Here is a 14,438-nt window from a genome sequence, read left to right on the forward strand (position 1 = left end):
GTCTGTCAATTCGTTGTAGCCACGTAGAAGTGAAAACATCAAAGACATATGTACAGACATTTTTGTGAAAATCACGCCACATTCAACTACAAAGAATCTGTAATTTGCAGTCGTTTCTTTGACTTTTAAGTTAATATGATTGATGGATTTAACAAATGGAAATATACATATGTTATTTATTGTTATATATGGAATATGAATGAATTAGTTTGGAATGTAGATTTCTATGCGTAGCAATACCTTACATAACCATACTTATACTCTGTCAACTTGAACAAATTACAGAAAAATAAAACTGTCTGCACGTACACCGAATTCACTCGACATCAAAACAAGAATAGAAACACAATGAAACCTTTTTGATAAAATTAGAAAACAAAGTTGTCAAAAGCGCAAATCATGCATTTCCATTAAAACATGTTGTGATACCCATGTATTGGCGTTACGTAACAAACTCCAAGACAACTAATCCGTCAAAATTAAACATTAAAATGAGCACGAGCAATAAACAAACAAACAAACATAATAATAATGTTAGTATATCATTAAAAATTAACATGAATTGTACGCCAACCTTAGTGGCTGGGGATAAACGGGAGCCATTCTTTTTACGTCATCTCATTTGTATTGATATTGACAATAAATACAATTTAACAGACGTTTAGTTTTTGAATATACGTCTAAAGAACTGTTTGTTCTCAAACCTCACACGTCTGCTGAATACAGAAGTAAAATACTTCATACGAATCATAAAAATTAATTGGAGATATACAGTTAGTGAAATATGTCTTTTTTTTCTTATAAACAACAAACATATTTTTTTCTTGACTGTTCCTAACATTTAATTTTCGCTTGAAAATACAATTGTACTCCCATTGTAACTTATTAGATACTCAGATCAAAGAATGACACAAGAATCTTAATTTCTTAATTAAATGTGGTAAGTGAAATGAAGCCGTGTTTTGTTTTAAACTATATTTTGTTTTATTGGTATTTACTTCAGCTTCCAATGGTTACAATATAATTCAAAGCGGAGCAGATAGGAGTCCCTCCTCCAATAGACTTATTAATAGTAGCATCTGAATTATTAACAGTTTTATTATTGCATACAGCAATACTTTCTATTGCAAGCAAGCGATTCCAAACACTATGATCTTCAAGAAAATTTTCTAGGTCATTTAGATAAATGGCAAACCGAAATGGCGATCAATCCCCCCTTCTTTTTTATCGGCATTACTTTTGAAACATTTCAGGAAATAACTTTTAATGTTTACAGATTGAGTATTTGCTTTTAGATTTTAAAAAAATTGAACATTTTTGCAGTTAATTCACTTTTCTGAGCTTTTCTACGTAGCCCAAGTCTAAAACCGAATCAAATGCCTTTCGAAAATCAGTGGTAATTTCTTTGTTTCTAAAGCAAAATTTCATCCTGTAACACGAATGTTCCGCGACGGTAGGGGCTTGGGATTAATTGATCATGACAGCTCTACTAAGACGGCATTAACAAGTATTGTACAGCGTTGGGAGGAGCTGGAATTCATAGATCATGACAGCTCTACTTAGACTTCAGTAACAAGTATTGTACGGCGGTGAAAGGGGTTGGGCTTCATAGATCATGACAGCTCTACCTAGACTTCAGTAACAAGTATTGTACGGCGACGGTATACATAAGGGCTTCATAGATCATGACAGCCCTACCTAGACTTCAGTAACAAGTATTGTACGGCGGTGGGATGGGCTTCATAGGTCATAACAGCTCTACTTAGACTTTAGTAACAAGTATTGTACGGCGACGGTATACATAAGGGCTTCATAGATCAGGACAGCTCTATCTGTCATACGTCTTAAACACGCGACAGAAAATATCAGTTGAACGCTTGAGTTCATCGCATAAAATAATTCTATCCAACCTGTCAAAGTAATGACGTATTGATACAAGAATGACAGAGTATTGTCTACATTATGTAGGTTTGTGAGTGTTAGATAACTTGAACAAAACGTGATAAAATGAAACATTAATGAAAATTGAGACGTAGCTTAGAAATGTCATTCTACATCCAGGAATAATGTATTTAAATATGAAAATTTGATTAACCTAGTTATATTAACAAATTAATAGTTTCAAAAGATATCTTAAACAATATGATAGTTTGCGCGAATTTGCTGTTTGTAGATCAAATTATTTAGTGTTTTTGTCTGTTTTTTCTTGCCATATTGCATATAACCATGTTTCAGAAAATTGACAACATCTGCTGTAGAACTACGCAAATCATTTGGATTTTGGTTATGATAATTCGGTACAACAGCCGGAGAGTAATAAGCACAAGATAAAATGACGGGATTTTTGTTTTTTGTTTGTTTTTGTTTTCTAAATGTCATAGAAAAGCATTAATGGGACTACCGAAACAACAGTTACTACCGACAAATAACAAAACTGTATTTATAACACAAGACCGATAAAACGAGAACATCATACAAACAAACAAAATATCTAAATTTGTATGGAGACCCTTGAAAACATTCTTTATTAGTCGGACTCCTCTGTTTTGTAATGCAATGTAAGATTTTTGAGGCTTACACAAACTATCAATGATATCTCCTTATGTACCGTGGTGTATACTATATCAGTCGATGAGCCAAAGCCAGGAAACAATATACCTTTATTGAAAGGGTCATTATCATTTTGTATAAATGTTCCATTTAGTTTGGTATTCATCAATTTTTCCCATAATCATGATTTCCGTGACAGATGTTGATTATTGACGCGGGGAGATATTTCATTTCCTTGTGCGGAATGAAGCCAGACAACGTATATGATTGTTGAAATGCTCGCTGGTTCCGCTGTCATCACTCTAGTTTTTATTTGAGGAGGAAGTGACATAACCCGGATATATGGCTGGTGTCGTCGATAAAGCCGTAAAAAACGCTTAACCTTCCTGAACATCTGGTCATTTTAGTGTTGTACTTTTTCAAAAGTCTTCATACAGATCTATATTTTGTTTGATTTCCCTTCGTTTTTTTGAGCATGTCAGTATTCTGTTTAATCGATAGTAATGAAATGATTATACAAACAAACAGGATCATTTTCGTATTTATTAAAACTTTTACTAGGAAACTCAAAACTGTATTTCATTGGTGATAATCAACAGTTTAAAGTCACACAAGTGAGTGGTAGCCCCACGTAGTTAAGTTATGGATGCAGTATATATTTCGAACAGTAAATATCAAGCTGCGTCATACAATGGTATCGACTCTGCGGGACTGAAAGCGATGATTTGAGACAAGGGGTCGAAATCCTGAAGAGAGGAGTCTTAACATTTATAGTGCACTAATCTTATAAGTTTAATCAATTAGGTATTGGTTAGAAGTTAGATAAAAAAAAAAGAGCGTGAAATATTAATAATAATTCATGGCGCTATTCCTGTGGTATATTATTAACCTAATTACCTAAATAGCGGACAATCACGCTAATGATATGGATATTTTGATCGATTGTCCGCCATTATAATTATAACTAGGTTTAATCATTCGTACATGTGTACTACAAATGGGAAATCAAATCTAGAAAAAGGCTGGACCTGTCTGACTAATATCTCATTAATACACAAATCTCGAACGGTGATTATATAGTTTTAATATAAATATAGATCAAATTGAGTACGAACGGTGATTATGCAGTTTTAGTATAACTATGGTTCAAATTGAGTTCGAACGTTGATTATGCAGTTTTTCAATAACTATGGATAAAGTTGAGTCCGTGCGGTGATTATGTGGTTTTAGTATAACTATGGATAAAGTTGAGTCCGTGCGGTGATTATGTAGTTTTAATATAACTATAGATCAAATTGAGTCCGAACGGTGATTATGTAGTTTTAGTAAAACCATGGATCAAATTGAGTCCGAACGCTGATTATGTAGTTTTAGTAAAACCATGGATCAAATTGAGTCCGAACGGTGATTATGTAGTTTTAGTATAACTATAGATCAAATTGAGTCCGAACGGTGATTATGTAGTTTTAATATAACTATGGATCAAATTGAGTCCGAACGTTGATTATGTAGTTTTAATATAACTATGGATCAAATTGAGTCCGAACGTTGATTATGTAGTTTTAATATAACTATGGATCAAATTGAGTCCGAACGCTGATTATGTAGTTTTAGTAAAACCATGGATCAAATTGAGTCCGAACGCTGATTATGTAGTTTTAGTATAACTATAGATCAAATTGAGTCCGAACGGTGATTATGTAGTTTTAATATAACTATAGATAAAATTGAGTCCGAACGCTGATTATGTAGTTTTAATATAACTATAGATAAAATTGAGTCCGAACGGTGATTATGTAGTTTTAATATAACTATGGATCAAATTGAGTTCGTGTGGTGATTATGTAGTTTTAGTTTAACTATGGATCAAGATGAGTCAGAATGAACTGCTTGATCCGTTTTATCATTTGGTAACACTCATCGTTTCCAGATTAACCACATGACAACAATATCTGACATGGATACCTATAAGCAGGGTATTTAATGTCGGTTAAAATTCACTGTATCGTACGGACCGCGATGAATTGTGACCCCCACTGTAGGATCGAGAATGTTTTTCTTCTAAAGGGGGATTGAGTGCCGAATGGTAAGCCTGTAGTATCATACTTCATGTAATCAAAGGAGGCGGCTAGGCAAGTTAAATTCTATGTCGAGTTGTGTCTTCTACCTAACATTAACTAAAAGTGTTATACTGCCCATCACAACCTTATTTTCTATTCTCCGTCTTATCTTTTTTTCTTATACAGAAAATAAAAATCTTCTTATCGGTACATATATAACATTCAATGTCCCACTACTTCAAAATCAATGCATCTGTTTAAATACTTTCAATATAATGCTAAAAATTTAACAATCTGTTGAAACTATATGTTTCTGTTGTCTTGTTTTCGCTAGTAATATCTTAATCTAAGTTTCATACTTGTAAGCGCGATAGGTCGACAAATAAGTGTGGAACGATCTGAAGTAAGTTAGCGAAACTATTAAATCAACACGGAATCCACGGGTGTAAGCTTGTATGTCTTATTTTACACCACGCTTTAGTAACCTTAGAACGGCAAGTGTGCATAAGGTGTAAAAAGCCTGAGGGGTTATTTCGTAGATTGGGAGTTTGTAGTTTGAAATTGGTTTATTTCCATGGGCCTTTAAGCCCGCAGGTAAAAAAAATAGCAAGAAAGATGTATACATAAGAATATACACATATATACAAATACATTAAAAACAGAAGTGATAAATATAACATTTTACTTTGTTAAAAATGTACATATTACAAATTATATATAACAATTTTCCATTTGTCCGCCCTTTCTTAAAAGCTAAATGTATATATTTACTATTTTTTACTCGTTTTCTTTGAGTCTGCAACGTAATCAACGCTATACCATATTCAGTGTCTGGCAAATTACAACATCTACACACCCTGCCATTCTCTATATTCAATTTATACAACGAAAGTCTAAGTCCTAAAATAGTCTTAATAAGATAAAAGATAATTAAAGATAGAAAAGGTTATCAACTAAATGTTGGGCTAGTTGTCCTCGTGTCGGACTACTGATTATCTGATTCCGGTATTTGTTTCTCCTTTTAACAGAATGCCAAAACGTATTAATTCGTCTATATTCTGTCGCTCAACAATATCGCAACCGTTGTTCAGATTTCCCAACAAATTCAATAAATCATGAGTTGGATGGGAATTTTCAATAAAATATGTCTAATACCTGTTCTCCAATTGGATATATAGAACCTTCATCTCTATATCAATGATTTAATATAGTATTATTAGCTATACAAAAAATATAATTTTTTCGGAGGGAATTAACAAAATATAAAATGAATTGTACAATTTTGTTTGGCAAATATTGCTACAATAATGGTATCACTGATGGACACAACACTGATATAGTTATATACGAAAACAATCACGATTCCTCCTCTTTTACACGACTTTCATAAATGACATTAAATCCTATCGTCCTTTGTAATCCTTCATTCACTAACATATATTACTGTTTTACTTTAGATAGGCGTCAGACAATGTTAACTCTAGCTTCTGGTTTCATCTATGTTTTCGGGATTTTTAATCATTCCTAACTTTGTCGTATCGCCGCTTGAAAATAAATGAAGGCCGAAATACCTATTTTATTATTGTATTTTTTTTTTAAATGAACGGCAAATGCTCCACCCAGAAATGAATACGGGAACAATCGTAGAGTTTTTTTAATCTGCATTTATATTTGACTTCATATTCAGATATTGTGTGTTGCTTTTACAACCTTTCACAAATGCATGTACTCTATATTGTAATTGGAGCCACATCAAGAAATTGATTTCAGAACAAAATAACTTTGACTCCAGGCTATTTGTTCGAGTGTTTCCTGCTTTACCTCCTACTTCTCTCATGATGGACATTTCGGTATTTTAAAGGTACTGTCAAGGAAGTCCTAGGTGTTGTCAAGGAAGTCCTAGGTGTTGTCAAGGAAGTTCGTGGTGTTGCTCACTGGTGATAGCCTTTGATATGTCTTAGTGGCAAACTCTGTGATTGGATTTCAAACTCCGTGGTTTGCCGTAATCCTGCCCACCTTGCTTTGGATTCTTACAAATAATGATACCGGCTAGAAATATAGAGTTCTATTTCATTTCAAAATAGGAAATTAATTTAATTACTTGGTTACTGGATCTTCCCTCGAATATATGTTTTACATTTATTCAGATCCATTTTAGGTTTTATGAATACCCTTCAGGTGTTCACACTTTTGGTTCTTTGCTTCACTGACCTAAGAAAAAAAATAGTTGTATCTGTCTAAAAAAAACGACAAACGAAATAAAATTAAAAAAAAATAAAACAAGCTTAAGAATTCCTAGTATATTTTACTTACATCCGGCCTTTCCTGGTCTGTCTGAAACATCATAAGGTGAAGAAAACCTTAACACTTATAGCTGATTGTGTCACCTACACAGATACAATCATATAGCGCTAAATGGCCCTGTCTTATGATAATTGAATGTTTGTATTGTAGGTAACCAAATTGACTTTACAATATACAAACATATTAAAGCACGCCTTAGGCTCGACCACTTTAGTCTATATATCGAATGGCTTGCTTTCGCTATGCTTACACTCCGCAATAATAGGGAAGCTTTCTGGTTAGTCTCGAGTAAATGTTTTTCCTTAAATATTTGTAAATGTTTTATTTTTGATCAACCGATTGAAATATTATAAGACTTCAAAATTAGTACTACAGTTTAACAAAGCTGAAGAAATGTATGCGATTTATCTAACCCTCAGCTGACCATGTTTGAGTGATTATTAAACGACCAGTTCTGATTGATAATATTAATGTATATGGACCAGTAATAGACAAATAAACTATTAGTCTGTTTAGTAATCACTTAACAGGTTATAATTTCAACTTAATTATACAAAACAATCTATGAATCAAAATCATAAAAAACACTTAAACCAAATTAATTTCCTTTAACATGCTACGAAACATAGTAATGTCAGTTCATATTAAGCTAACAATACCTTAAGTAAAATAAAGCACTACGTAAATGAAAAATATTGTAAATGAAACAGCACTCCCATTATAAATCTGATCTACTAAGGTCAACAGAAAGGATGGAAATCTGTAGAATTGAATGTGATGTATGTGTCCTGTACCTACATTTGGTGAGTATATTAAATGTGTATGAATTAGCCATTACATGTAGCCACCCTGAGCATTGTTTTCCGTTGATTAGCTCAAATTTTCTAATATATATTTTTCTTCTGAAACATATAGCAAAAACAAAAATAAGAAGAGGTCCGTCTACCAACACTCGTATATTTATATATTTGCTATGATCCAATACTTTATACGAAAAAACAATGGTATTCGTGACAATATACATGTATCTTAATGTATCAATATACATGTACACACAATTTTAAACTTAATTCGGGTTAAGAAGAAAATTTGGTTGAAATGTTATTTTATTGAACACTGATATAAAATTGTCACTGTGCTAAATTAAAACACCAATTAGAATACATGAGTTTAAAACAGAGTAGATATATTAACTAATCTCCTTATTGTTTGTGAACTGGATAAGTTTTAATTGTCGTAAAATACACAGTGATTGTCAGTCACAGATAAAAAAAAATGACACTCCTTATACATAACAATACATCTGTTTCAAAGTAACCGGGTGTACTGGATACACGATAACTGCTTTAAAATTTAGCATTAATTACAAGATTGTATTTTGGTTATGATCTGGAGATTAATAATTGCTTTCAACTGTAGCCAACCAAACTGAGGTATGCTGTGGCACCAGGGGACTTTATTTCAGTGATATTTTTAGCGTATTGTATGTTACGTTTGTTTAAAGTTTTTGTTCTGTGTAAGAGAGATAAGACATGTATATATAATACACAGTAAACACAAAAATATTTATGTTAATTATCCTTTTTTATGCTGAAACAAATAATACCAAGGTATTTTCAAGATATACATGTATTGTAAACTCGCATATGCATAAATTGGATTTAATTCATTAATTACATTATCAATTATTGTGTATTTACTCATTCCATCTTACTAATTAGGATAAAAGCTTTTATCGTTATCGGAAGATAATTAAGTCAATGCCATTGTGGATTTGTTTAACCAAATATGATTTGAAACAGATTATTCCTTTAGTTCATGAAGCCACTCGTATTCATTTAAGACAAATCCGTATCATTGCCTTACAAATTCAGTAAACCGTATCTGGTATTCAACATACATGTAAATTGACCTTGTTTTGTATTTGATTTAAACCGTCGTTAGCTTAACAACGTTTGATTGGTCCTCTGTTTCATTGTAGTCTGTAACAAGTTTTTAAAATGCTGTGTGTTAATATGCATAGTTTTATTATAATATATATAAATTATATGGACAATTTTAATATATATAAATTATATTGACAATGTAAATATTTAATTATTTATTTCATTACATTTAACATAACATGTATCTGTTTGTTTACTTGTTAAGTAAAATACAATCTACATAAATATTGCAGTACATGAACTCCCCGACCCCAACTCCATCCTAAAAAACACACAAAAACACACAAAAAAACGAGATTAAAAACCAAAACAAACAAAAAAACAAAATCGAAAAAAACAACACATGTAAGGTTAAAACTGTTACTAGAATCAAAAGGTTTAATAATCTGGCTCATTTCTGTTATCCACACATTATGCTAACAATGCTTTAAAGGGTTCATAAAATGAAGGTCAGAGTTGTTCTTTATATAAATACCCTTAAAAAAATCGTGCACCATTGTATTAAGTCCATATTGAGAGACTAAAACATGTCAGAGATTTCCCACCACAGGGACATTAAAAGCTGTCAAAGGAGGATGCCACGAAGATCATCGTTCTTATTCTACTCTATTGGAATGTCCATCATTTTTGTGTGGTATGCCATGGCAATACTCGGTGAGTGAATCTTACATGACTTTAATCTATTGATTTTGAGGTACATATATGTTATTATGCTGGACATCATCGTCCACCGATTGCAGCAGTCAATACAATGTATAAGCTAGTAAGAGCCCCAAAGGGTATTTTAATAGTTTACTAGTTACAAGTGTCAGCGATGAAACAGAAGACGCTTACCCCATCGAAACTCCTGGTCTTTTTGTACGTGTACTTTTGTATTTAGTTAGAATCAATGTCGGGTTCTTTTGTTTTCACTCCAATGAAAATACTCTCTTTTTCTGTGATACAAAAATGTACAAATTATTTTATTTTGCAGCGATAATTTGATATCTGATTTGATATTTTTCAATAGAAACAATCTCTGATTGCATTCAATCTTACCACCAGTCTGTTGATATCTAAAGGTAAATGTAAATGTTAACCAGCGTTTATATCTACATTACGAGAAATGATCGTATCAATATGGCCTTTCTACATCAGGTTAAGTTATAGCCGCACGTAATTTAGTGAGAAAATAACTGGTGTTTCAGAAGACAGTTTTACACTTAACATTTGATCAAAGACATAGCTATATTTATCGCCCCGATGAAGATGATAACAAATGCATTTCTAAATAACTGGAAGATGCTACGAAACGCTAAGAGACAAACAAGTTATCCTGATAGAACCTTTTCTCTAAATCCATAATATATTAATGGAATGTACGTCTTTTTATACAAATTATCGCTACTATAAACATTAAGTTGAGTAATCATTATATCGAATGTCCGACTAAGGTCCATATACATTCATACTTTAGTACATTATACTCCGAGAGTCCTTTGTAGTCACCATTGGTATTAAAATAATATAGAATTTACTTACATGCTAATTTTGTCAGTTTTAGGTTTCGATTATATCTGAAATCGTTTAAAGTATACATCAGACAATGAAAATATATCATAGTAAATGACCCTAGTCTGAAACTCTGTTGTTGATCAGGCACTTGTCTCTCTCCTGCGTAGTAAACGAGTTCTCATACATATTTAACAATGATTTGAAAATTATTATAAAGAAAAAGAAAATACATAAGATTATCATTATATATTATTCACAAATACTCTTTCTAGATATATACTGTAATTTCCATTCTTGACTAATAACCAGATACTAATTATTTGAAATAAATGTAATATATTATGGAGAGAACTTTGATATAGGCTTAGCCTGATGTTCAATCCGTTTGATTTCCAATTACATATGTTGAAATGGAATGAATTGTAAATGACCCAGTAAATATCTCTAAAAATTGACATTATTTTAACATCCTGAATTGTTCGTATTTCAGATGCGAAATCAGCAATAGGGAAACTGAATGAACGTACAACTGTTTCACATCATGATGTATACTCCCCAAATCTAATCAAATCTTCACAGACAAAGGAACAGCGACATACTGCCATTGACAGAAAAACACTTGAGATGTACAACCGGAAAGAAACATTACAATCATGGTGTAAAATGTTTAAAGAAAGAGATAGAGACATTGAGATGTACGGGGAAATCCACCGAACTTTCTTCTACTCAAAATCAGCAAGATTGGGCGTGTGTAAGGTCCCAAAGACTGGGTGTTCCTTTATGGCCAAGTTCTTCTTCGCTTTGGAGCCTAAGATGACAGTAGTAAAAGCCTTTACCATGGATCGGTATGAGGTACACAATGGCGCTTACGAATATGATGAGGATTTCATGCTGAAAACTCTGAAGACACATCAACCGTTTACTGCCGTCGTGTCACGTGATCCGTATAGGAGACTTTTTTCGGCATACATTGATAAAGTATTTCTGATAGGAAAGCTGAATCAGAAATTTGGACAAGTTCTACGTTCACGTTTATATCAAACACAAGAAGAATCATGTGGCTACTCAATTTCTTTTCAGGAATTTCTTGACCAGGTGGTTGCTATGGCAGCACAGGATGAATATGATGAACACTGGCTTCCTGTGTCTAAGCGTTGTGATCCATGTCGTTTCCGGTACGACTTTATCTGTAATACAGAGACTTTAGATAGTGACTTGTATCATATACTTGACCGAATTAATCTTACAGAAGACAGAATAGCCGCAATAAAAAACAGTATAGCAACAGAAAAACAGAATAAAAATGAAGTGATGTCTCTGATAAAAACAACCATGTATGATCATAGACGTTTCGTAAGTGTATGTCCAAATGTGTTAGATTTAATGGAAAAGACATGGACATCTCTTCAAATACGAGGATACATACACCAAGCATCACAATTCCCCAGGGAAAGATTCTGGACGATGAAAAAAGGAAAGTTAAAAGTAGGTAAAATAAATGATGAGGATTTGATAAACACTGTGTATGAGGAGTTCCTCAATCGACCTTTGACCCCGAAACAAATGGCGAGTCAGAGACACCGGTCTCTGGTGCGGGCGTATCGTAACATCAAACCGGAGACAATCGCTAAAATTCAGAAGATGTACGAGTACGACTTTTTCCTTTTCAATTATGGATTAGAACCTCCTGGAAAGAGAAAGCGTTGATATATTTAAAGTGCTTATTAAAATTAACAAATAGTGATAAATCTTAAGTAAAAAATATACAAATACGTTGATGATGTGACTATTGGAGGGTGTGTGTATGTGAGAGGGTGTGTGGGTGTGCGTGTGGGTGAGGTGTGTGTGTGTATGTGAGAGGATGTGGGGTGTGCATGTGGGTGAAGTATGTGTGTACGTGAGGATGTGTGGGAGTGGGTGTGGGTGAGATGTGTGTTATAGTCATGTAACACTTTAAAGCTTTTAAATATATATAGTATGGTGCAGTAATATCTTGTTTTCAAGTCTTATTTTAAGGAATAACTTAATTTGTACGTTTGGGTAGTGATTTGGATAAGATGAGTTCAATGAGAACATATCTAAACTAATATGTTTACATAGGAAAATGTCTTTTAAAGCTAAATATATTTCTAATCAAGAAATGCTCGAGGTTCTGGGTACTGTTCTCTTTACTCTTAATAGCGATATTATTTAATTTTTGTGACGTTTTAATATTTCTGTTAATGCATATCTTCACATCTAAAGATGTATCTGGTAAATTTGTCGATGTTGATTTTCTTTAATTTTCATTTCCAATACGGGTTATCTCCCTTATGTCGTTACCTCAGAGCATAATGAATCGGTACTAACAGGATGTAAAAGCCATACATATGTTAATTTGTTGATTAAAAAAAAAAACACGAGACTTAACAAAACTAAAATCATAAAGTATTTAATGTATTAGTCTGTGAAGCAGCCTTGACGATGAGAGGAATTATTGACCAATACTCTTCAACTGATCCTTGATCGTATTGGAGACTTGTTAAACGACTTCACATTTTGTTATTTTTGAAAATCACGACAAAGCAGATCTTTTAAGTAAATATTTTTGTTAAATCACATATGTTGATGACAGCAACACAGTAGTCCCAGATGTTCCGAACAGAACAGAAAGCGTATGTGACAGTATTAGAATTCATTCTGGTGAAGTCAGTGATATTCTCCAGGTTTTGAAAATAGGTAAAGAGTCTGTTCGGTAGGGGCCGCGGTGGCGGTATCAGCCATCACATGTTATAATTCACTTCTAATGCTGTCTGTAAAGTGTAAGTCATTAATATTATTGTTATATATGTCACTATCTACCTGTACTTGTCCTGCTTATCCCCCTTTTCAAAAAGGGTGATAGGCACTCTCCATCAAATTACCGTTCAATATCATTATTACCTCCGTAGTTTTTGAAAGGGTTATTTTTAAACATGTTCACAATTATTTTATCATGAATTGTCTCTTTTATAAACACCAGTCTGATTTCATGCCAGGTCATTCAACTGTTTACCAATTAATTGAAATATACTATAATGTTTGTATGATATTAGAGAAAAAAGAGCACACAGGTCTTGTTTTTTGTGACATATCAAAGGCGTTTGATAGGGTTTGGTATTTAGATCTACTGGCAAAATTGAAAGCTAGCGGTATTTCTGGAAACCTTTTAAAATGGTTGAAATTATCTCTATTATAGAAACCAGAAAGTTTTCATTGCTGAATTGCGTTCTTCCTTTGGTTACATGATGGTAGGAGTGCCTCGGCCTGAAATTTTACGTTCTTCATGTCGTCTTTTCCGTTTTATTAAACAATCCTCTTAATGTGTTGAAATAGAAACTGAATTAAATCAAGAATTACAACCACTTGATTCCTTGGCAAATCAGTGGCTAGTAAGTTTTAACCATAGTAAAACAAATTCTGCAAATACAAATGCCCAGCTTAATATTATCTTTGGTGGGGATGTTATATTTAACTTAGACACATAAGCAATTGGGTGTTGTTTTTAATTCCAGTTGGGAAATGGAATGATCATGTCGATAATATTTATAATTCAGTAATGAAGAAAATAAATGCACTCAGAAAGTTAAAATATATTCTTGATAGGAAAAAAACTTTGTTGAAAATTCATAACACTTTTCTTTCACCGGTATTTGAATATGTCTGCGAATTATGGGATGGGTGTATTCAGCATGAATAAAAATTACTTAAAAAGGCTCAAAGAGAAGCACTACGTATCATAACCGGTCATTCATCATATGTGGATATCACAGCTCTACATTTTAACAGGTTTAGAAAAGTTATCAGAAAGAAGGAAAACGAGGAACTACAACTGTTATCTAAAATAAAAATAGTATCACTCCTCAATTTCTTAATAACCTAATTCCACCTAGTGTTGCTTTTAAAAATCACTATCCATTAAGAAACAAAAATAATAGACTGAACAGTACTCGATCTCCTTTTTACCATCAACTTTACTTTATTGGAACAGTTTAAACTTGGAAACAAGATCATCTCTTTCTCTGTCTATTTTCAAATCCGGTATTTAAAATCCTGTAAAAATGAA

At 32.7% G+C, this 14,438-nt stretch overlaps 1 protein-coding gene across 1 annotated transcript; it reads left to right on the plus strand.

The window, feature by feature from the left end:
• Positions 1-9,145: 9,145 nt before the first annotated feature.
• Positions 9,146-13,084, plus strand: LOC117341638 (carbohydrate sulfotransferase 9-like). Its single transcript, XM_033903497.1, has 2 exons — positions 9,146-9,514; positions 10,845-13,084. The coding sequence occupies exons 1-2, from the start codon at positions 9,388-9,390 to the stop codon at positions 12,059-12,061; spliced, it is 1,344 nt and encodes a 447-aa protein (XP_033759388.1). The 5' UTR covers positions 9,146-9,387; the 3' UTR covers positions 12,062-13,084.
• Positions 13,085-14,438: the final 1,354 nt, after the last annotated feature.

Source organism: Pecten maximus, chromosome 14 (genome assembly GCF_902652985.1).
Source record: "Pecten maximus chromosome 14, xPecMax1.1, whole genome shotgun sequence".
Classification (NCBI taxonomy): domain Eukaryota; kingdom Metazoa; phylum Mollusca; class Bivalvia; order Pectinida; family Pectinidae; genus Pecten; species Pecten maximus.